The 25,542-nt window shown below is 40.1% G+C and overlaps 1 protein-coding gene across 9 annotated transcripts in view; it reads left to right on the top strand.

The window, feature by feature from the left end:
• dmd (dystrophin) overlaps nucleotides 1-25,542 on the top strand; it is a 1,714,977-nt gene that overhangs the window by 973,886 nt on the left and 715,549 nt on the right. For all 9 annotated transcript variants that reach the window (XM_080203928.1, XM_080203931.1, XM_080203930.1 and 6 more), the window contains one exon: nucleotides 21,470-21,620. In XM_080203928.1, coding sequence (XP_080060054.1) covers nucleotides 21,470-21,620 — 151 coding nt within the window. The remainder of the gene's footprint in view (nucleotides 1-21,469; nucleotides 21,621-25,542) is intronic.

Raw genomic sequence — 25,542 nt, 5'->3', positions numbered from 1 at the left:
GAGCACTTTGGGTGTCCTGTGGCCATGGAATGAGTAAGATAATTGAAAGTTTTTTTATTACTTTTAATGCAATAGATGCCTTTCAATGCAGTTATGTCCTTTGCTTACATTGGCTGCTTCGTTTCAAGTTACATCACTCAGAGACGAGTAGAAGTCAGGCAGTTTCTATTAGAAAAGAAAATCCAGGATCAATAAAAATTCTATCTAACAGTTATATTTTACTAGGGCTCTTTCATCTTATGATCTGTGGAAGCTCACTGCAAAGATAAAATTAGGCCATGGAAGCCCAGCAAACTAGGATAACGTTGCCACTAAATACCATTCCCTTACCTTTCTTTACTGGAGAGCAAATAAGGAAAGAACACTGGATCCCAAGTCTATTGACATTTGACAGATAGGTAAGCTGCACATTTGGAGGCCTGAGTAAATCTGCCAAGGACTAATTTGTTATGTAGAGAATGAAGGTGTGAGATGTTATGCGAAAGGTCAGTGCTGGGAAAATAAACTCCAAGGATGGTTTCATGATCAGAAGCAGCAATCTTCTTCAATTTGCAGAAACCTATAAAGCATTTGCAAGCCAGCAAGAATCTTTATTGCAGCATTACTTCTTTAAATGCAAGACTGCAAGTTACTTTTTCACTCAAGATTTTAACAGAATCAAAACATCCGAGTTTGGAAAATTAAGTTACGTAAATGACCATCTGTAAAAACAGACCTGGGAATAAAAATACAAATTAGTCAAGAGTCTGGCCGTGTGACTTACTAATAGTTATAGAATACGAAGATCTAATTCGGAACTGTTTTCTTCTGAATTGAAAAAGCAGATCTACAACTGATGAGCTCAGTATTTTTTTAATCCAATTCAATCAAATTGAGGCCAATTCATTGTCTCAACAAGCTGAGACATTCCCACTCGAAGCTGATTGGAGTAGGCATTGCACCTCTTCCAAAGCTTGATCTCATTTGCATCATTCCAAAAGGCCGAGATGCAGCTTTTAAAAATTGCTTCAAATGAAGCTAAAATGTAACCTAATGACTTCAGCTAAGTGCAGCATGTCAATACAATACTTGATCTTAGTCAAAAGGCTCAGTATTATTTGAGGAATAAATACTCTGGCCTAGATCTCTGCCGGAAGAGCAATAGATTGTTACTCTGCTCTAACAAGCCCCAAATCATCATTGCTCCATCTTTCTTCTGGGACTATTAGAGCCTGGTTTTCCCAGAAATACAAAGCATAGCATCCCTCAGAGAGCATGGTCACAACAGAGTCAAGGGTAAACAGAACATACCCATTTTACTAACTGTTGTATGGTGAATTTAAAGGCCCAATTTGAATATTAGTGAATAGATAAGTGGGCAAATGAGTGAATGGGTAGGTGGGAAGGCATGTGATTAATGTGGGTGAATTAAGTGGGTAGGTGACTGGAGTTGGTGAAGTAAATGGATAGGTAAGCGGTTAGAGGACAGATAGGTGAGGTGGTTGATAGGATGGCAAATGGTGGTAGATGGATGAGGTGGCAGATGTGTAGAGTGTAATGTTGATCTTGAGGTATGTGGGAAATATTTGAGTGATCGGGGGGTCAGTTCTGTAGTTATCAAGGTTTTAAGGACTAGGTTTTAAATTATCTAACTATTCCTGGGTAATTATTCAGGCAAATACATCAGAACTGCCCCATGCTGGAGACATTTATCCAGGGTCCTGCAGAGAAGGGGAATTCCCCAAAGGAAGTTAAAACTTTGTGTAATTCCCATGAACGTCAACATATCAGGACTTCGCCAGAATCCTGATGTGCATCTCTCCAATGATCCAGAGACTGGAGAATTTCTGCCTTAATTCCTTGAAATATGGCTGTTTTGATTTCAGCATCTATCACAAGGAAAATGACTTCTCAACTATTAACCTTCTTCCATGGAAAGGTTCCTGTTTAGGATTCAAACCACACAGCAACATTATAACTGTTGCTTGTTTGTGTGATGACATGCACATTGAAGTTAGACTGTTTGAAACTCTGGATGGTATAGACCAGGGATTCCATCTCGTACGGGCTTCAGGGCAGGGTGCCATCCAACATGGGATTCGGAGCGGAGAGCCATCTGGCACGGATCTTTGATTTGGGGAATGGCATCCAACAGGGGTGGAAAAATCATCTAAATAAGCAAATCCTGGTAGTTGTAAACTTTTGAAGTCAATTCTTGTAAATTTCCACTTGAAGAGATCATAATTCTTCCTCCTGTTGCAATAAGATTGTTTTGCACCTACAGCAAAGTCTGGCTCCTTGAAACATGAGGACTGCACTGGATATAAAATTTATCTACTGATTATTGCCTTGTAATATAACTTATAGGTTAGAAAGGGAAATGCGGTTGCATTAAAGTATTAACTTAAGCACTGATTATTAAAGTTTTATTATACATTGAGATTTACATTCAATGCACAGGAATCATTTATTTTTATGAGGGGCACTCGTCCGTCTCATTGCATTGTGGTGGTCAACTCTTTGTTAAGCACCTGTTGCTGTGGCCCATACACTGTTATCTCTTTACTTCATTTCCTTTGTGCATAACAGTGTCATACTGTATATCCTGCAGATGCTACATAAATGCAAGTTGTTGTTGTGCTTCAATTTTTCTCCAGTGAAAAATATTCCTTCACAGCCAACCTACTAAATCTAAAAATAAATAAACTACGGCAGCTAGTTAACCATAATTGGATCTGCTATGCGATAGAGTAGATATTGAATAGAAACTAAAGCTGTGATTGCAGTAAAACTGATAAGGCACTAAACTGTTGATGAAGGGAAATACCTGGTTCAGGTAACACACTAAAAGGAACACGGAACAATGTGATGAGAAGACTGCTGTAAGAAAAAAATGAATACTAATATCCAAGACAAACTAACATTGTTGTAACAGATATACAAAATGCAAGAAACCACTGCATGCTGTCACAGTTGATGTCCCCACAAGCAGTGTAATGAGACTGAATTGCCATGTTTTTATTTGGATATGTGACATTAAAAAGAGAAAGGACAATAACTAAAACATGCATAGGGTGGAAGAAGAATAAACTAAGTAAGAGTAGTTGTGTTTTTTTTTGGGGGGGAACGTTGAAATGGTTAATTTAGTTGCACAGGTTGCCAATCATTGTTTTATCTCAGCCACTCCTAAGTCAATAAGGTGTCTGCCAGCCATACAGTGATCTGTATCTTAGTGATTAATGAAGGAGCAATTTGCCTTTCCATCAACTGACTGTAGCAACACATGCATTCTGCCTTTCCAAGATTTGTATATCTCTGATTTCCCTCTTTGCCTCAATGCCCTGGCATCAACAGTTCAGATTCAGTCAATTGCTGAATTAAATTTACTTAATTGGGACTTAAATAAGCTATTTAATTGCCTGCTTCAACTCATTTTCACTTAATGTTTCTGCATTACACACTGTTTGGTCCATTGGATTTATTCAGTATTTTTTTCACTTTTTGTTTCCCGTTTTCTTAGCTATTCTCCTAAAAGCATCAATGTTTGGTATACTTTGGTTTAATTGGCCAGCTGGGAGAGAAAAAAGAAATGCGCCTCTATATTGTAGCTTTCACAACCTCAGGTTCCAAAGTGCTTTACAGCCACTGAAGTATTTTTGAATTGTAATGTAAGAGGCCATCTAGTGCCTCACTTAAGTGGCTATTTATTTTACATATGAGCCTAGACGGTGAGTGTCAGCAGGTGATTGGACAATGGGGAATACTTGTGAAACGTGGTCCTTCTTTCACAGACCAGCAACACACATTCACTTTCTAACATCTGTATAGTAATTAAGAGCAGAAAGTTTGTCTGACCTTTAACACACCCACTAACATTGCTCAGGAGTGTTGAATCTGACCCATCTACTTCCAACTAAAATCAATTAGATCAAAATAAAAGGATCAATTCTCTTGGCCAGGATTCTCCCAAAAACATTCTAAGTGCCAAATTCGTGTAAAAATGGGGGTAACTTCCACTGTTTTTTTTTGTTGGAATTTTCAAAATGATCTCCCACACTCTGCACTGCAGAGTGCCCCCAAGAATGTGAGCAGTGTAGCGCTGTGTGGGTCACTGTGCATGCAGCAATCTGTCATAGCTGAGATTGGCGCATCACTGCCAGCCTCCGATCGCTAGCCAGAATAGCAACCCTGCAGTACTGGATGCATTCAGCGTTCTTGCCAAGTACCAGCAGCCAAGCAAACAGGTGACCAGACACTGCAGATGACTGATGGAAAATATCTGCAAATGTGTATCTTATTTAAGAAGGAGGTGGGAGATATTTCTTCTTTCGTAGGGTCCTTATTCTTTGAAATTCTAACCCCAGACTGCACTGGAATATATTCAAGACTGAGCTAGACAGATTTTTAATCTCCAAGGGTTATGTGGGCAGGCAGGAAAAGTGGAGCTTAGGCCATAATAGTAACAGCCATGATTTTATTGAACAGTGGAGCAGGGTAATGGCCCAAATAGCTTACTCGAGTTCCTACTTCTGATGTTGTCAATACCAGATAGACAACAAATTGATAACTTGTTGAATAATTCTAATTAGGGTGACATCTGTTGATCCTTAATTTTTTAAAAAAAGTTGGCCATATGCTGTTTTGAAAGGTCACAGTTTATTTTTTGTTGTCTCTTTTATTTAAAATTTAGCTGATCAACTACTTAGTATCTATTCACATAATTCAGGCATTCTCTATTACTTGAGTCAAACCACTACAAGGTGGTCACTCAGAACACTAACTGGATAATTTGTAGGTAACACAAATTATGAGGGCTCTGTCGCCATGGTAATAGTTTAGGCACCAGTGCACACATTATGAATTATCATTATCAAGATGATTGTTGATCGCAGGATATTGTTTAATATGTCTATGGCATGGTTGTGGAGTAACATTAAAATGTCTTCACAGCATTTGCACCTCTATTTTTTGGCAATTATGCCCAAAGACCTTAATCTTGTCCTTCACACAAAATGTTTCTGTCACCCCACTTCTAATTTAAAATGTTCAATTTATATTGTGTGTATGGAAACTGCATAACATTCAAAGATCAAAAGACAACAGTAAAGCAAAAGATATCGGTCATTCTTTTAATTAAAAAACCTAAGACCCACAATTAGATGACACCAAGTTTGGATTTTAAAAGCTTGTATATTGTAGAAGCAAGCCAGAGAAACTGGGAACAAAAGGAAAACTAAGTGGAGAGAATTAAAGCTAAGAGCCCTGTTTTAACGGAATCTGCAAAGATAATCAGGCAAGAAATGGTAAAATAATGCCCAAGTTTCTATCACCTGCAGACTAGGGAGCACATCACTCAAACTTGTTTGCTTTCTCATCCATGTAGTGTATTTGGTTGCCAATCATGACTCTCCACACATCTCAATCTCCAGTGGTGTTTCAACAATGCTATGAACTCACAGTAGGGCAAGTAGAAGAGGCAGACCTCAAGATCTACCTCAGCTGAATGAAGGAGTGAACACTCACCATTGATATTGTTCAGCATATTGTTCTTGATCATCTTAACTAACATGTCATAAATGTTCATTCAGAAAACTATGCTGAATTGGCTGTTGTGAGACTTTTCTTCAGTGCAAAGCCATAGTGTTATTAAACATTAGAAAAAATAATCTAATGGAAAGATGTTGGGAATCCTGATATTGACATTCCTCAGCATACTAAATATACCATCCAAAACAAGCAAGATATTTCCTATTCTATAGAATGTAAAGCTGACACTCTCCAATGTATGTTCATTAAAAGAAATGCATTGTGTCTTTGCTTCCAAAAATGAGCAAAAGGAATTAGAATGTTCAAACTTATGACTTTCAGACACATGGGCCAGAATTTTACCAGCATGATTCCAAGGTGAGCGAGGCTCGCAGAATGGCATTCTCCTTTGGCCCTGACGGGATCTTACAAGCCTCAGGCACGGGAGGGGGGGTAAAATTCCAGTAATGCGCACTCATTCTGAACTAATGCAATTGGCCGTTCAATCAAAATTCACCAGATTAAGAAATTAATTCTATTTCTAATTGAGCGAGCCCCAGCCTTTGGATTATTTATGAGACCCAGAATTACTCTCTAAAAGTTAATTAATTTAGAAGTACATTCTGCAAATAAAAACACACCCAACGCCATGAGTTAATTATCATGAGTTAATTAATGTGAAATATGCATCATATAGAAAATATATAGTAACCAAATACAAGCCCAGAATGAACACCAGTTGCTAAGACAGACCCCAATGCCTAATATAGAAATGGGGAGGAGGAAGAAGCCAATCTGTTTACAGGATAGGCGAGAAGTTTTAAAATAATGAGGACTTTTTGATGGCTTAAAGCATCTTTTAGTGTGCAACTGAACTGAATGGAGCAGAAAAATAGGAGGGCAATTCTCCCAGCTCATTGTGCTGTTCTAGCAACACAGCTAGCCAGGAGACATCAGCGGAGACCATTTAGCGGGCTCCCTCTTGGATGCTATGACATCTGCATGTCTCTGGGGCCTGCATTTCCAGTGTCATCAGCTCCACACAGTAAATTGGAACAGAGCTGATTTACATTTTAAGATCATAATTTTAATACCATTAGTGGGCCCGGGACTGAAGTCTCCAGGCTGTTAATCCCCCCACGCCCCCTTACCCCCATGTCAAGAATGGTTCACTCCAGAGGGGTTTACAACAGCTCCCCACTAATGGAGAACTGCTGGTCAAACCCACTGGAGTGAAGGGAGGCCATGGAGGTCCCCCAGGTGGTCAGGGCTAAGGACAGGGTGCCCCCTGGGCATTGCTAGTCTGACATTGTCAGCCTGGTCCCTGGCACTGCCCAAGGGGCAAAGTGGCAGTGCCCAAGGAGCATTGCCCATGCATCACTGAGACTAAGTTTCCTCAAGTGTACATATTAAAAATGGCCAAAGTGCAATATTTGTTATTTGTTCGGTTGCTAAATGAAAGGAGGAAGAGATCATGGCCAGGATTGTTCAGATGGTGAGGTCTCTATCCTGCCACTGAATCTGTCTGACCCACAGCTATTTGGATGGAAGTCCCACCTTGGAGAGCTGCCAGCCATTTAGATTGGTGGCAGCTCTCTTGTCCATGCAGCAACAGGAGCTGCAGTAGACAGAAGGGGAGCCTGCTAAAGACGTTGCAGCCTCAGTCCCAGGACTGGACAGAAAAGTAAGTTTTTTGGGGTCTCAGGACAGGGAAGATAGTGAAGACATTGTGGAGTGGGGTTAGTGGATGACTGGAGTGTCAGGGGAGAGGTTGGGACATTATGGGTTAAAGTCGAATGAACATCGGACCTTAAGGCGTGGGAACTTCTCTGAGAAATTCTCCCATCAGCCTCAAATTGAGGCAGAGATGCAACAGCCTTTAAGTGGCCGATAACTTGTCATTTAAGGGCCTCATTTGGGACAAGGGCAGGTCTTGTCTGTCCTAGTCTAAAATTGCTGAGTGCTTGGAGCAGGCAGGAACCCAGCCAAGAGCCTATTCCTTCTATTTTGCACTCTGCATTCCTAAAACCAGCTGGGGGTGGGGTGCAAAGCCTTGTTCTTGTAATCTGTGCCCCAATCAATAAAGTCTAGCATACTGTATGCTTTATTAACCATCTGTCAAACTGTCCTGCCATTTTCAATTAGTTATAAGAACATAAGAACATAAGAAATAGGAGCAGGAGTAGGCCATCTGGCCCTTCGAGCCTGCCCCGCCATTCAGTAAGATCATGGCTGATCTGTCGTGGCTCAGTTCCACTTTCCCGCCCTCTCCCCATAACCCTTAATCCCCTCTCTTATCAAAAACCCATCAACCCGCTTCTTAAAAATATTTAGCGAGGCAGCCTCCACCACTTCAACGGGCAGAGAATTCCAGAGATTCACCACCCTTTGAGTGAAGAAGTTCCTCCTCAACTCCGTTCTGAACCGCCCCCCCTTTATCTTGAGGCTGTGCCCCCTAGTCCTACTGTCTTTTTTGAGCGGGAAGAGTCTTTCCACCTCTATCCTATCCATCCCATTCATCATCTTATACGTCTCAATGAGATCTCCCCTCATTCTTCTAAACTCTAACGAGTACAAGCCTAGTTTATTCAGCCTCTCCTCATAGCTCAACCCCCTCAACTCCGGTATCAGCCTAGTAAACCTCCTCTGCACTCCCTCCAAGGCCAAAATATCCTTGCGCAGGTGCGGCGCCCAAAACTGCACACAGTACTCCAGCTGCGGCCTCACCAATGCCCTATACAGCTGCAGCAAGACCTCCCTACTTTTATATTCAATCCCCCTCTGCAGCAAGACCTCCCTACTTTTATATTCAATCCCCCTATGCAATTATACACCTTTGTTCCTATACCCTCTTCAGAGTTGTACTGCTTATACATTGTCTCTCTATGTTTTCCTACCAAAATTAACCACTTCACTGCATTGAACATCATCTGCCACCTATCTGCCTATTCCACCAACTGTCTATGGTCCTTTTGAGGTTATACACAATTCTCTTAGTTTACAATGCTTTCAGCTTTTGTATCATCCACAAATTTGTGCCATGTACACTAAGGTCAATGTCATTAATGGATATCAGGAAAAATAACAGACCCAGCCCCTAGCAGCTTCCACTGCAAACCTTCCTCAAGCCTGAGAAATGTCTGTTAACCACAATAGTCTTTATCCTGTCACTCAGCCAATTTTGAATCCATGTTGCTATTGTCTCTTTTATTCCATGAACTATAGCTTTGCTCACAAATCCGTATGGTACTGTATCAAATACTGTAGTCCATGTACACTACATCAACAGTGTAACTGTCATCAATCCTCTCTGTTACCTCTGCAAGGAAAACTGAGTTAAACAGAATTTTACATGCTGGCTTTCCTTAATTAACACACATTTGTTCATGTGTCTATTAATTTTGTCCTGAAATATTATTTTCGAGAAGTTTCTCAGCCATCAAAATTAAAGTGGCCTGCAGTTGTTGCGTTTATCTTTACACCCTATTTTTTTGAACAAGGCTGCAACATTTACAATTATCAAGTCCTCTGGAATCTTTTATATTCACTCATGGGATTTGGGCGCCATTGGCTAGACTGGCATTTATTGCCAAACCTCAATTGTCCTTGAAAAGTTGGTGGTGAGCTGCGTTTTTGAATCACTGCAGCACATGTGATGTGGGAACACCAACAGTACTGTTTGGGAGGGCGTTCCAGGATTTTAACCTAATGGCGATGAAAGAATGGTGATATAATTCCAAGTCAAGATGGTGAATGCCTTGGATGGAAACTTTCAGATGGTGGTGTTCCCATTTGTCACCCTTAGCCTTCTAGGTGTCGTGGTCATGGATTTGGAATGTGCTGTCAAAGGAGCATTGGTGAGTTCTTGCAGCGCATCTTGTAGATGGTGCACACCGTGTGTCAGTGGCGGAAGGAATGAATGATGGTTGGAAGTGCAAGAAAAAATACTTTTCACTATATACCAATACACGTGACAATAATAAATCAAAACAAATCAAATTGGAGAGTATTCCATCACAATCCTGACTTGTGCCTTGTAGGTGATGGACAGGCTTTGGGAAGTCAGGAGGTGTACTGTTCACTGCAGGATTCCTAGCCTCAGAGCTGCTGTCATAGTCACAGTATTTATATGGCTAGTTCAGTTTAGTTCCTGGCCAATGGCCTGGGCAGCATCCTTCTAAAGACAAATCCAGTGTATTAACTTAACACATAAGCTATGCTCCCTCCACCTACGTGAAAAGCCCCTTTTTGATGTCTGATCAAGCAGTCCTACTCCTTTTACCACCCTTTCACTATTTGTATGCCAATAGAAGCCTTTGGGACTCCCTTTTATATTGGCTGCCTGTCTCTTTTCAGACTCCCTCTATGCTTCCCATTTTGCTGTTTCACCTTCCCTCTGAAGTCTCTATCTTCACAGTTGCATTTTCTACCTGATTGCTGTCATAAGCACACTTTTTTCTTCCGGATCGTAATTTCTAATTCTTTTGTCATCCAGAATATTCTGGCTTTATTTGTCCTTCCCCTTTCAAAGGAGCATACATTGAATGTGTCTGAATGATCTCTTCTTTGAAGGTAGCCCACTGTTCAACTGCTGTTTTTCCTCCCAATCTTTGGCTCCAATTTATTCCACCAAGATCAGTTCTTACAGCATCAAAGGTGACTTTCCCAGAGTTAATTATCCTTATTCTGTATTCTTATCCTTTTCCATAGTCAACCTAAACCTTACAATACAATGATCGTTGTCCCATAAATATTGTCCTATTGAAGCTTGATGCACTTGGCCTATCTGATTTCCATGAACCAAGTCTAGGAATGCTTCATTACTCATTGAAACATACTGCTGTAGAAAACTTTTTTGAGTCTACTCTTGTCCCTCTCTGTCCTTGACAGTACTATACTTGGATAATTAAACCATTTAACTTATTGTCCCACCACTGAAAATAAGGTTTAGTTGCCAGCATCTGTTAAAGCTGAAAGTTGACAGGAGGTAAATTTCCCAAATTTTTCAATTTAACCTCCCCCCTCCAGTCTCCTATTCATAGTAAGCATAGAAATGTGGGAAGGCACAGTGGCAAAGTGGTTTGCATCACTGCCTCACAGCACCAGGAACCTGGGTTCAATTCTGGCCTTGGGTCGCTGTCTATGTGGAGATTGCACATTCTCCCTGTGCCTGCGTGGGTTTCTTCCGGGTGTTTCAGTTTCCTCCCATCGTCCAAAGATGCGCAGGTTAGGTGGATTAGTCATGCTAAATTGACCCCTAGTGTCCCAAGATGTGGAGGTTAGATGAATTAGCCATGGTAAATGTGTGGGATTAAGCAACTACAACATGGGCCTGGGTAAGACACACTGTCAGAGAGTTGGTGCAGACTTGATGGGCTGAATGGCCTCGTTCCGTTATGTCGGAATTCAACAAAATTTCCTCTCTGATATTTGTTCAGAATCCTGTGAGAAAAATTTGGCCAAGTTTCCCTTTAATTTTTCTACAGGGCAAATCTACCTATGATATGATATGTTGCTTCCAATTAAAAAGAAAGTTGTAAAAAATCAGAACTATGAACCTGCAAACATCTGGATGATCTTTTAATTTGTGCAATTACTGTTGAACCTATCTGCCAACTGCAGCCCACACATTTAAGCCACCTATAGAATCCTGATTCATCTAAATTTTTCATTCAGCTTTCTACTTTGTTATCTTAATGTATTTCTACACCTAACAATCTTATATCATACTTCTTTACAAGAAAATTGTTTACGCTGTTCCCCCACTTTGTCGTGGCAATTTCTACATCTTTTGCAGACTTGAGAATGATTTAACCGTTCTTCTGTTTGACTATTCATTTTTCATTTGAAGGTTAAGACCCTGTTTTGGACTTTCGTCTGATGTAGAAAAACTGAATCTATATTCTCTAACCGGTTCAATCCAAACTCTCCTGTCAAATTAAACTTCAGCTTTATGCATTATAAGAGTAACAACCCAGTGTGGCTAATCTCTCCTTTGAAATTTGTTGTCTTTCCCAAACCCACTGCAGACAGGCACATAAGCATTTGGAAAATGCAATATGAAATATCAGAGGCATGAGTTGCCTGTGCAGGGCAGCAGGCTAATAGAGTTCTGCCACACATATGCCACACAACGAGATGCAGGAAACAAAATAAAAGAGGAAACTACACATCAAAAAATTTTTTTTTCACAATCATGTTTCTTCGGGTGTCTCCCATTCAGCCTTCTCTATCAGACCACATGCTTACAATGTGAAGCAGCACGTAAGTATTTAACTTCATTCACAATACGGATGCGCACACTGCAGTATGGCTATTCAGTATCTAATCTTGCAGTAACCAAACTAAAACCAAAACTTAGACCAGAAATTTGTGGAAATTAATGTTGACATCTAAGAACATAAGAAATAGGAGCAGGAGTAGGCCGTCTAGCCCTTCAAGCCTGCCCTGCCATTCAATAAGATCATGGCTGATCTGTCGTGGCTCAGTTCCACTTTCCCGCCCTCTCCCCATAACCCTTAATCCCCTCTCTTATCAAGAACCCATCAACCCACTTCTTAAAAATATTTAGCGAGGCAGCCTCCACCACTTCAACGGGCAGAAAATTCCAGAGATTCACCACCCTTTGAGTGAAGAAGTTCCTCCTCAACTCCGTTCTAAACCGCCTCCCCTTTATCTTGAGGCTGTGCCCCCTAGTCCTACTGTCTTTTTTGAGCGGGAAGAGTCTCTCCACCTCTATCCTATCCATCCCATTCATCATCTTATACGTCTCAATGAGATCTCCCCTCATTCTTCTAAACTCTAACGAGTACAAGCCTAGTTTATTCAGCCTCTCCTCATAGCTCAATCCCCTCAACTCCGGTATCAGCCTAGTAAACCTCCTCTGCACTCCCTCCAGGGCCAAAATATCCTTGCGCAGATGCGGCGCCCAAAACTGCACACAGTACTCCAGCTGCGGCCTCACCAATGCCCTATACAGCTGCAGCAAGACCTCCCTACTTTTATATTCAATCCCCCTCGCTATGAAGGCCAGCATCCCATTCGCCTTCCTGACCACCTGCTGCACCTGCAGGCTGGGTTTTTGCGACTCATGCACAAGGACCCCGAGGTCCCTCTGCACCGTCGCCTGCTGCAGTTTTTCGCCAAAATCTAGTTCCAAAAATTTTGTTTAGCATATCAGGCCACTGTGCCCAATTAAACTAAAATCTGATTTCATTTTTTGATGTTTATATGAATTTCAGTTGTATATTCTTTTTGCATGCAGTAAAGAAAGTGCCGTCAGTTTGGTGAATGAGATCAGCGCTTAAGCAAATTGCTGTTTGTAAAATGCGGGAGAATAAGTTCAATATTAGTCTTGACTTTGACATACACAGTCAACTTAGTTCCATTTTAACAGTATGATTTAAAACATTCAGAAGGAAAGATGAACACTAGAAGCAAAATCACAGGACTCCAACTTGTGAAAATGCATTTAGAGCTGTCTGTGACTAAAAATATGAGGCAAGTTAGCATTTAAAAATACAGTTTGGCGCAGCAAAATGGGTGCAGCTTGAAAACGAATCAAAGCTGGGCAAATTTATTTTAAAATATAGAATATTCATGAACAACCTCCTTAATATATACCTTGCTTAATGGATCCAAATAAACCTAGTGGAAATAAACGCTATTCTATTGACTGCCTGAATGTTTTTGAAAATTAGTTCTTTGTTCCTATATTTTGCAGTATTTCAGTCAGGTGTATAAAAAATTTTGCTGCGATCGTTTTGGCGTCTAATTGCAATAAGATAATCAAATATGCGATGAGCATAACTTGGGATATTTAGGGAAAATGTTGCACTTACTCTTGAGTCCTGGATTTGTATTTTAACTTTTAATTGGGAATTTTTTACAGCAGGATGTGTCACGAATGAGATTGTTCAGATTCTTTCCTGTGAACTGAGTCTTGCCTTAATTAGCCATACATTAGAATTCACTATATTCAGTACATGACTAATAATGGAAACAATGGAAATGCAAATAGCTTATTTAGACTCCCTGAATGGACTAATAATGTTCCATAATTGTTTCCAAAAGCCATCAACAGACACCATCATTAAAATAGAGCACTTTTATTGCATATTCACTGCATAGGGCTTATATTTGATCTGTGTTACTATTATCGGGCTAGCTAGAAGTGAAGCAGCAAACGCAAAATGAATCTTTCAGTGTTTGTGCCAATAAATCTCATCAAATAACTCCATATTGAATTCACAGAGGAGATCATGTTTGACACATGTTTGACACATATGGCACTTGTAAACACTGACAGGTACTACAGGTGCAAGATAAGTTAAGCATAGGTGAAGAAGAGCAACTGATTTAATTTAGATAATTGATCCAGAAAGACTCCATTTTCTCTATTCACAACACCCAAATTGTACTGCCTTGTTCATCGTTTGAGGGGAAAGTTATTATGTTTGTCATTTGGGGAGTTTGGGTGAGCTTCTCCCAGGACTCAAAGTTGATATCAAAATGCACAAGTGAAACCTTCAGCATATCCTGTGGATCTTTATTTGACTGCCATGAGAATACTCGAGCTCTGTATGAAAGAGTTGCTTTGGTAAGTGGCTGTCAAACATTCTGACTGTCTCGATATTGTGTGGAAGCCAGCTCGGGTGAGCACCTCCAATGCCTGGTGTTTTGTCCTACCATCTGAGCTTCAGAACCCTCTGAAGGCAGCTCAAGCGAAAGTGGTTGACTTTCTTGGAAAGAGACTGGTACACAGTCCAAGTCTTGGAGTGGACAGGATCTTTGCTCTAAGTAAGCAGAATTAGTATGGAAGAAAAAATACTTTTCACTGTATACTAATACATGTGACGATTATAAATTAAATCAAAATCAAATCTTAATTTACAGACTGATGTTTGAAGTCTACCAAAGGCTACATTCACTATGACAATTCTTGCATGTGTCTTGCCATCAGTAAAAACAGCCTGAGGGAGTGTGCTGTTGAGTGAAGTAACTTATCCAGGGCTGACAGGTTCTGGTAATGAACTAAAACTTAGGGTAGGAGAGAGGGCTTTTCTGAGTGAAGCAGGCTGGTACATTACTTCACTTTTCTTCATACTGGTTGTAAGTCCAAAGTCATCGTGTGCATTGGAGAAAAAGTCCATGCTACATTGCATGTATAATTCTGAACTGACGGCTAGCAAATAGAAAATTGCAAAATGTCTTCTTGGAAACATTGGTCTTGAGTCACCCCAGGTTTCCCATCCATGCAATGTTTGATTTTAACATCAGGATAACCATAATGAAATATTATAGAGAAAAAAAACATGCTGAGGAGGATTGATGTTGGCACACAACTTTGTTTGATTCGATTAGTGATTGGGAATGGGTGAGAAGACTTACCATCGTATGGAGAAGCATGTGAGAATGCTCTGATGGAACTGTCAAATCATTTTAAGGAATTTCTCAGAACACAGGATTTTTCCATTACTTTCCAAAGGCTTCACAACTGACTAGCACAAGCCTTCGTCAATGTCAGCAGATATGATGTAGATGTGCATGTTCTGTTCTTGGCATTTCCCCAGGAGCTATGTTTTGTGCGAGAGTGTCCCAGCTGGGACAATTGGACTGCTCAGTTGTTCAGGCAAGCACCCCCTTACATTTTTATCTCCTTCCAGTTAATAATGACCCTAGGCCTGAACTGCCTGTGTGCAGGTTCATGGCTCCAACTTCCAGTGAATACATATCCACTGCTACATCACTCCTTCATTGTCATTTGACTTGTTGAAGCGAATTATAATCCTGGCCCCTGTTGGGACTATTCCAGATCGGGCATACTCCTTGGGTGATGACTCTCACTTTAAGTTGAGAAAGATGGGCCTCAGTAGAATGCTGTTGAGTCTAAGATAGCTCTATCACAGTTAAGAGGAGAACTGTCATCATGACCCTACAACGACAAGTTATACGTGGAGAAATGCTCAATATTCATGCCATGTAAGAGTAGAACCAGCAGGAAACACGTTGAATACTTATGCTGCCTTTCGCCAGCATCCTCCAATTTTAGTTAACATCTTTCATCAAACAGGAAATTCAGAGATACAGATATTGCTCACTTCCTTGCAACATCAGTTAACAAATTATTTCAGATAATCTTTCAGGTTATCCTTTGTTGAATTACCGTACAACTTGCCAGTGCCTCGCTGAGGTGATGTAAAGATCAAATCCTGACTTTTCAGAATTGCCTTGAGTTAGGGGATTTGTTATTCTTGAGCACATAATTATTCCCAGGCATAACTATAAACTTCTAAAACTTTGTCCAGCAGTTTGACTCTGCTTTTACTTTTTAATCCCTACTTTATAGGAGAGCTATTCTTGTAATCTTATAACTTATTTATAGCTAGATTCTCTTATAACTTTGTATTTGTAACTGCATTGCTTCTCATTGTGATCGATGGACACCAGACAACAGATGTTAAAAAGATGATGAGCATGGCTTGCATGTGAATTGTACTATAGTGAGGGAGAGTTGCTCATTGAGAGCCCCACTCTCTTGTCCTGGCCCAATGATGAGATGAGTCTATTCAGCCAGATACAGTGACTGACCAGGATGCCTTCTGTGTTTGGTCAAGTTCTACACATCCAAAACACTCTGTTCGCCTGTCTTTAAGACCTTTGGACTTCAGATTTCATCCACCTCATCTACAGAAATCAATCTTCATGTGCCAAGGTAGACAAATTCCTATGTCACTTAGGTTATGAGACTCACCCATTGAAAAGGATAACAAAGTGTGGACATTTTTATGGAACATAAAACATAGAACAGTACAGCACAGTACAGGCCCTTTGGCCCTCGATGTTGTGCTGAGCTATGTCCAAACCTAAGATCAAGCTATCCCACTCCCTATCATTCTGGTGTGTTCAATGTGCCCATCCAATAGCTATTTGAAAGTTCCTAAAGTGTCCGACTCCACTACCATAGCAGGTAGTGCATTCCACACCCCAACCACTCTGAGTGAAGAATCTACCTCAGATATCATCCTAGATCTCCCACCGTGAACCTTATAGCTATGCCCCCTAGTAACAGCTACATCCACCTGAGGAAATAGTCTCTGCATGTCCACTCTATCCACCCCCCTCATCATTTTATAAACCTCTATTAAGTCACCTCTCATCCTCCTCTGCTCTAAAGAGAAAAGCCCCAGCTCCCTCAACCTTTCCTCGTAAGACCTGCCCTCCAAACTAGGCAGCATCCTGGTAAATCTCCTCTGGATGCTTCCACATCCTTCTTATAATGAGGTGACCAGAACTGCACACAATATTCCAAATGTGGTCTCACTGAGGTCCTGTATAGTTGCAGCATAACCCCACGACTCTTAAACTCAAAACCCCGTTAATAAACGCTAACATACTATAAGCCTTCTTCACGACTCAATCCATTTGATGGCAACCTTCAGATATCTGTGGACATGAACCCCAAGATCTCTCTGTTCCTCCACATTCCTCAGAACCCTGCTGTTGACCCTATAATCCGCTTTCAAATTTGTCCTATCAAAATGAATCACCTTGCACTTGTCGGGGTTAAACTCCATCTGCCACGCTCTGCATCCTATCAATGTCCCTTTGCAGCCTACAACAGCCCTCCACCTTATCCACTACTCCACCAGTCACTGCAACAGCTATTTGAAACCACAGGTGAATGTTGATGAAGATGAAAACTAATACAGGATGAGTCACTCCAAAGAGCCTGGTAAGCCCATCTGTGAGAGGTGCTATTGTTGCCTGACACCCCCCCACCCAAATTTTCCTATATTGCATCCAGAAACTTATTCATGTGTTGGTTATAATTTTTTTTTACTGGCCTTCCAGTTCATAGTTGAATGGATCACACTGCTAATAGTTTGCTCACTTTGTAAAGGTACACAAGTGTTGTTTATGTTTAATTAAGAACTTGGATTTTGTCTGAAGAGAGTCAACTGGGACATGCAGTAGGTGGGATTTGGAAACAAAAATTTGTAAGATTGCATACTGTCCTGTGAATAAACTTACTGTCAAGGAAAAGAATTGTCTTGTTTTGTACTTCAACATCTGGCTGAAATCCATGGTTGCAGAAGATAGTTTTTTAAAGGTGTGGGTTGGAAACCTAAAAAGAATTTTTAATCATACAGGAGATTCGATTCAGAGTTACTTTTTGAGCAGAATGGATGAAATCAATTATAGAGCATCCAAGAATGATTTCCCACTGATTCTTTCTGCAAACAAATGAGTTCCCTGAGCTCAGTCTTCCAGTAGCAAATATCTTAAACTGATCATTTTACTGAGTCCCATAACTAATTATTCAGTTAACCCCACTATCCTTGCAGTTTTTTTTCTCAGAGAGGTTAAAATCACTGTCTTTTCTGTGTGACGCAGAGTCTGAACAACTGGTGTCCCCACTCCCCGCAACCACACACACACCCAACTCATGTCTTACTGGCATATTTGTCACTGGAAAACTGCCTCTTGGCATAATGTAAAGTGCTTTTATTTTTTTTCTACAGTCACTGAACTTTCAACCTTCTTAACCCATGTATTTAATCTTCAGGATTGCAAGACCTCATTCAAAATGCCCATCACAGAATCCCTACAGTGCAGAAGGAGGCCATTCAGCCCATTGAATCTGCACCGATAATAATCCCACCCAAGCCCTACCTCTGTAATCTACAAATTCTGGAACACTATGGAGGAATTTAGCATGGCCTATCAACCTATCATGCGCATTTTTGGATTGTGGGAGGAAATCGGAGCACCCGGAGGAAACCCATGCAGACACGGGGAGAAAGTGCAAACTCCACACAGACAGTGACTGAGGCCGGAATTGAACCTGGTTCCCTGGCACTGAGACAACAGTGCTAACCATTGTGGCACCATGCCAAATCTGAAAGCCTTCAGTCTCAGGTCTATGCAGACATTCAGGCACCAAGGGTCACAAACAAAGGCTAAATTAAACAGGAACCATTTTTATCTTAACAAAACATATATATGTATATGCATTCAACATAAACTTAGACTCTTCATAACATTAGAGGATTATTAATTCAAACATGATTTGAAACATCATTGTTCTATTTGGGACAATTTACTGCATAATGGGTTTTTCAATGTGATGCATGATGCAAATGTTCAAAAGGGGATGGTGATGATATTGATCAATCTGAGATAAGCTTCAAGCTGGTGATGAATGTAGTTGTGGATACATTTAATTAAACCGTGTTGGATAGTGCACGCATGTGCACGGTATGTGGAATGGATTGGTTGAAACATTAATTGGATTCAACAAGTAGGATCAAAGTAAGGTCAAGGAACACAAGTTCTACTTGCATAAGGTTTGGGGAAGACAGCACGTTAAAGTCATTGCAAAGTGTGGTGATTCCATGTAAAATAGCTGGAATAAGCCACTTCAATAGTGCAGATGCATTATCTAATGATATACCATTACAGCTGAGCAAGCCATCCATGAAAAAGATACAAATGAAGTTAGAAATAATAAAGTAGTTTCTTAGGGTAAATTGAAAATCTACTGATTTTTCATTCAGGGCATTATTGCATCCCTTTTATAAATAAACCAGCATCTCTATTCAATGTTACAGAAGTGCTCATGGCATCAAGTGATAGGAATTTGAGAAAAAAAAGCTAACTGTCTTCAAGTTACATGGAGAATTTGCTCATCCCACTTGCCATGAATTAAAATTCCTATTAAAGGATGCAGGGCCGGTTGATATAATGGGTTAAAAATATGGAAAGCAAGAAAATGTAGTGCAGGTTCCCATAGCAGTTTTGGAAGTGACTCTGGCTCTTGGGAAAAAAATAATGTATTGGAGCAGAATCTCTGGGAGGGAGAAATCATGGATATGCTCCAATTAAATCCCTGGAATGATGGGATTATTTCATGATGAGAGGCTGGGCGTGTATTCCCTAGAGTTTCAAAGAATAAACCGTGACCTCATTTGAAACTTATAAAATTCTGACAGGACAAGACAGGGTGGATGTAGATAAGATGTTTTCCCTTGGCTGGTGAATCTAAAACCACAAAACATAATCTCGACATCAAGGGTAGACTGAGATGAGAAATTTATTTGCACAGATGGTGTTGAATCTTTGGAATTCTCTACTGCATATTCAAAACAGAAACCAATAAATTTTTAGAGATTGGTTACATCAAGGTATATGGCGATAACATGGGGAAAATGGTAGAAGATCAAATTGAATAGTGGAGCAGGCTCAGTGGGCTGAAAAGGAGTAAGAAGCAGACAATTTGATCCTTCTTGCCTGTTCAGCCACTCAAACGCCATGTCTGCCAAAACCCCATGTCCTCCACTTGTTGAGACCAGAAATCTGTCCATCACAGGCTTGTATGTATTTAATGATGGAACACAGGGACAGAAGTAGACTGATTCAAACTGATTGCTTAATCTGATTTTCCTTACCTGTAATACAAGAACTAATTTTGCTCTGTAGATAAGCAATACCTTTATTCCTCCCAGTTACTTGCCCTCCCCTTATGAAGGCTCAGACTTGAGCTAGGATATGGTTTTACATGCATCAGTCATTTTCAGAGCACTTTGGCCAGATATCACATGGTTCATGCATTAGCCCCAACCATAGGAGCAAGCATAGGCCATTTATCCCTTTGAACCTGTTCTCCATTCAATCTGACAAATGGCTGATCTGTACCTCCAGTCTTTTTTGGCTGGCCACATATTCAGCTCACTATAACTCGAGAAAATAGGAGACCATGCGTGATATCTGTCAGCAACAGACATTTCTATTCACAAGTGCAGATGCTGCTCCAGTGGAGCTTTGAAATGCTGTCTGCTAAATTAGGGGTGCTCTGCTCCTTTTGTGGCTCTCACTGGTGCTCCAACATTTTAATGGAAAAGTTTACATTTATATGGCACCTTATCAAATCTATCAGAAACGCTTCAGAGTCCTCATGATGCAACAAATTGCTTTGAAGCTCTGTGGTTTTTGTTCTGTAGCCAAACTATAATTATAAAGGGGTATAAATTATTAAATATTTGACATGTTGTCAGTGATGGGGATGGGGACAATTGCAATGACACTTTCCACCAATGTCAGACATGACTTGGGCCTCTCGTGAGATTTTCCGCTCCCATCACCAAACCCATTTGAGAAGATTGACACTGGAAAATCCCAGCCATTTTAGTATAAGGCTCCGTGGCAGAGTTTAGATTGTTTCCTGGTTCTTTGTTGAGGTCCTTGCAATTTCACAGTCCAGTCTTTTCAAACAACCACCAACAACAGGACTTGAATAAAAACACTCGTGATGTGGCAAATGCTTCATAAGTGAATTTCCTTCTGTTTTTCTTGTTTAATCATTATAATTTGTACAACAAATCCTTTGCAAAATGGTAAATTTGCAAAGAAGATGACATATTCTAAGTAGAAAAGTTCTGACCCCAAAATCTTCTGTTGTCCATTGTTTAAAGTATTTAAATATTTGACGTGTGTACTGGCAGTGACTTCAATGTAGCAAGCAAGCATTTCCTTCAGGAAAGATGATAGTTTTACCTGATGTTGAGTTTATTTCTTTTCAAATCAACTCTGACCACAAATGTGACCACCTACTAGAATAGGTGGGGATTGAGGGGTGGGGGGTGGGCGGGGCAGGGCAGGGCATTGTTGGTGGCAGGTGACGCAGCTAACAAATTCAAATTAACTTTTCAATTAGAGTGCTGTAATAAATCTACTTCTCCAATGGAAAGACAATGATGTCAGCCTTCACTTTGACTCTTAAGTAATACTTTATGAATTTGATGTACAACTTCCAGTTCTGTATATTTGAGCTCTGCAATACCCAGGCAGTTTAAAATAACATTTTTGTCGTTGTTCGGTGTTGTTGAGTTATGATTTGCAAATTTATAAACCCATCTCAAATCGTGGTCAAATTTACAAAAAAATGCACTTGTCTTCTGTACAGGCGTTTTGATAGATGTGTGGAGAAATGGCGTACCTTCAACAATGACATGAAAGACCTGGCCAAGTGGGTGACAGAAGCAGAACAGATCCTGGCTGACACTAAGGTGGATACTGAAAATGTAGAGCCAGAGAGAACCAAGCAGAAACTCAAGGTAATTATTAATCAAATGCTTACTTTTCGAAGTAGCCACACATTTATGTTGGAACAAGTCCTCCCAATTAGGAAATAAATATCAAAATCTGTTTCCAATAGGAATTACATTTTGAAAACTATATTTGCAAATAATACTGTTTGGTTCATAAATGACGCTAAATATATTAGAGTCATAGAGGTTCACAGCGTGGAAACAGGCCCTACAGCCTAACTTGTCTATACCACTCAGTTTTTAACCATTAAGCTAGTCCCAATTGCTGGCATTTGGCCCATATCCCTCTATACCAATCTTACTCATGTAACTGTCTAAATTCTTTTTAAAATACAAAATTGTACCTGCCTCTCCTACTACCTTTGGCCACTCGTTCCAGACACTCATCATCCCCTGCATTAAAAAAAAGGCTCTGATCCCTTTTGTATTTCTCCCCTCTCACCTTAAATTCATGCCTTCTAGTTTTAACTCCACTAACTTTGGGAAAAGATGTTGACTTATCTATTGCCCTCATCATTTTATAGACCTCCAGTGCTCCAGGGAAAAAAGTCTCAATCTATCCAGCTTCTCCTTATAACTCAAACCATCAAGTCCCAGTAGCATCCTAGTAAATCTTTTCTGCATTCTTTCCAGTTTAATAATATCCTTTCTATAATAAGGTAACCAGAATATTAGAAGTCCAACAATCAAAAGGGATCTTTATAAACATTCATATACATATATATTTCTGGAAAATTGTGCTTTCTGTTCACTTTGTAATGAATTTTGCAATGTTTGTTATGTTACCATGCAAAGACCAATGCCACTTTGTTGCCAAGGAGGAAAATAATCTGTGTTGTCACTCTGATATGGACACACTGACACAACTGTAATAGGCACTGAGATTTGTATGCAGCTCATGGTCCAATATGTTAACAGTGTATCATCACTTACACCATTTTTCATTTGCATTCTGTGCGATCCTTTGGCATAGAGTTACATTATTTACAGTTAAGTGGCGGCATATGTTGAGGTATAATTACAAAGTAACCATCAGTCTTTATGAGCTGAATTGTTTTTGAAGACTTTAGAGATACAAGCCTGGTGGGATAGAAGGCAATAAAAAAATTCCATTAGCTCGGCAGTAATAGAAACTGTTAAGTATTCTGTCTTTTACTGGATTAGTGATGCAGAGCTTTATGACCAGTGCTTGGTGACCCGTATGTAAAATTAACAGGGTGTATGCTTTGAAGTGCAAGTTTATGCCCTTGTGATATGATCGAGAAATAACCAATCTTAAATGCAGAGAAGTGGAACATACTAGATAGAATGTCTTACCCTTAGTTTGACCTATGATACCTGAGATAAATATTTTAAAAAAACACATATAAATCTAACATCCATTGTGTTGCTCATGGGAAATCATGATCAGGTGCAGTTTTCAGGTGAAGTGAGATTAGGAGGCTGAAGATAATTGGGCAGGAGCATGCAGAAGTACTTCAGTTATTGTTTTGAAGTTATGAATTCTGATGCTAGCAAAGTGCGCAGTAATTTGAGAAGTACGGAAGTAGAGTTAGTTGGAGTTTCACCAAGAACAGGCTGAGGAGCTGATACAACTGCACTCCTCCTGATGAGGAGGTGTAACTGCAGCATGACAAGTTTACTTTGACAATTTGTATTATAAATATAGATGTGGAAGTTTGAATGAAATAAAATGAACAAATTAAATGGAAAGTTGACATGAAGTGCCTGCTAACAGAGTCATCCAGATGAAGTTAAAATACTGCTCTGCAAAGCTGTAACATAACTTCATGTTCTTTGCATTCAACCCTCTTAAGCTAAAAGTGAGCATAACATTACTTCCCTAATTATTTCTGTACATATCCATGAACTTTAAACAATTTCTATATTTAGATCTGTAAATCTCTCTGCTTATTCACGGTTCCTAGTTTCTCACCTTTTGGAAAATACTCCATCTTTCTTGGGGCTAATCATAGATTCCCTACAGTGCAGAAGGAGGCCATCCAGCCTATGGAGTCTGCACCGACCACAATCCCACCCAGCAGCTACCCCTGTGTATTTACTCTGTTAGTCTCCCTGACAGTAAGGGGCAATTTAGCGTGGCCAAACACCCTAACCTGCATGTCTTTAGACTGTGGGAGGAAACTGGAGCACCTGGAGGAAACCCATGCAGACACAGGGAGAATGTACAAAATCCACATAGAGTGACCCAAGCCGCTATTTGAACCCATGTTCCTGGTGCTCTGAGGCAGCAGTGCTAACCACTGTGCCGCCTAAAGTAGATGACCTCACACTTTGTCACATTGAACCCCAGGAGAATAAACCCAGCATCTTCAATCTTTCTTATTTACTGTAATCCTTCATCTCTGGCACCAGGCTGGTAATTCTCTACTGTATTGTCCCCTAAAGCCTGTGTGTCCTTCCTAAAGTGCAGTGCCCAGACTGAGGTCACAGTAAGTGAAAGTTGGAAGAGTGAAAGATGTGAACCATAATATAGGACTAGAGGAGAATACTGCAAGTGGAATAAGACCACAATAGTGATTTGTAAATGAAGAAAGAACCTCAAATTTAATGCACTGGGAGATGAGATGCAAGTGATTGTTGCTGAAAATAGGTGTGGCAGGGCAGCAGAACTTTTGGCATTGAGGCACAACGTGTTCTAATGAACTAGAGCTTGTATAGGCTAGAGTTGGAGTGCAGCTGACGAGGGCTTTTGAAATGTTGAGCTTTGAAGTAGGGGTGGTGCCAATACTGATATTTCAGTGGTGGTGAAGTTAGATTGGAATACTAGTAGATATTTTGAATTGTTTATCAGCATATGTTAATTGCTTATAACCAAAGATAGTAATCTCTCAGCAGCCTGCACTTGTGTTTGTGCTTGAATTCAGTTTGATGTAATTTCTTGTGCTATCATGCTAAGTCAGACTGAGCTACTTATTGAATAATTGAGGTTCTCCTCCAACCACTCTGAATTCGCTCTCCTAATGAGGTGTGACTGAATTAAGCAATAATGGACACATGCAAGTAAAACAGGTGATAACTGAGGACAGGCAGCTTGTTTGAAGGACGAGGCATCTGGTTGACTGCTTTTACTTAAGCTGCCATTCTGCATTAAAATCTAATGTACAACCAAGTATTTGACATGGCTATGGAATGTGAGGTTTTGTGGTTTTGATTTGTGGTAGGAGATTTAAGTTATTGTCGTTGCATTACAGACCGCCATTACAGTTTTGGCTGGTGCAATTTTACTCATGCAAATCATTTGTAAATATGTAGTCTATTTGAAACCTGATGAAACGTTATTTCAGAATGTGAGTTATGTTAGTTAATAATTTTTTGTGGCAGAGACTATATTATCAAAGCCTATAAACTGTCCCATAACTGCATCCTGCATAACGAAGTTTGTAGTTTGGACAATAAAATATAGAAAGTGTGGGATTTTAGTAAATGAACTGTGTTCAAAGTGTTATACATGGATATGTGGGAACATTTACCATACAGATTAGGCATTTTGTTATACTTAAGAATTTTGCTTATATCAGAGGTCCAAATTTAGCATTTAAAAGAGAAGTGTTTTTGTTCAATTAAATTCTCTGCTTGGATCAGCAGTTATGTCCTTCCTTGAAGATGATTCTACTTTGCGTCATTGTATCTGGAATGACTGCCCTCTCTCAATAGTGATTTACCAGTTTTAGGGGTTTGTTACCATTTCTGTTCCAGCACCTTCTGCTGTGGCACTCTTTGTGGTCCTGTTGTAGTAAAGGGCTTCTGTCATGGTGACACCTCAGTATTACATCTTTGGAAAATCTGTTTTAAAGGCAACTGCAAAAATTCTGCAGCAGTTGCATTGTCTTTCTGTTCTGTGCCAAACGTGTTTGTGAACTTATTGGTCTTTATACTGTAAAATTATTGATTTTTCACTGTTGTC

Source organism: Carcharhinus amblyrhynchos, chromosome 15 (assembly GCF_965287045.1).
Source record: "Carcharhinus amblyrhynchos chromosome 15, sCarAmb.v2.hapA, whole genome shotgun sequence".
Classification (NCBI taxonomy): domain Eukaryota; kingdom Metazoa; phylum Chordata; class Chondrichthyes; order Carcharhiniformes; family Carcharhinidae; genus Carcharhinus; species Carcharhinus amblyrhynchos.
Note: the sequence above shows the minus strand (reverse complement) of the source record. Positions and strands in the feature narration are given on the sequence as shown.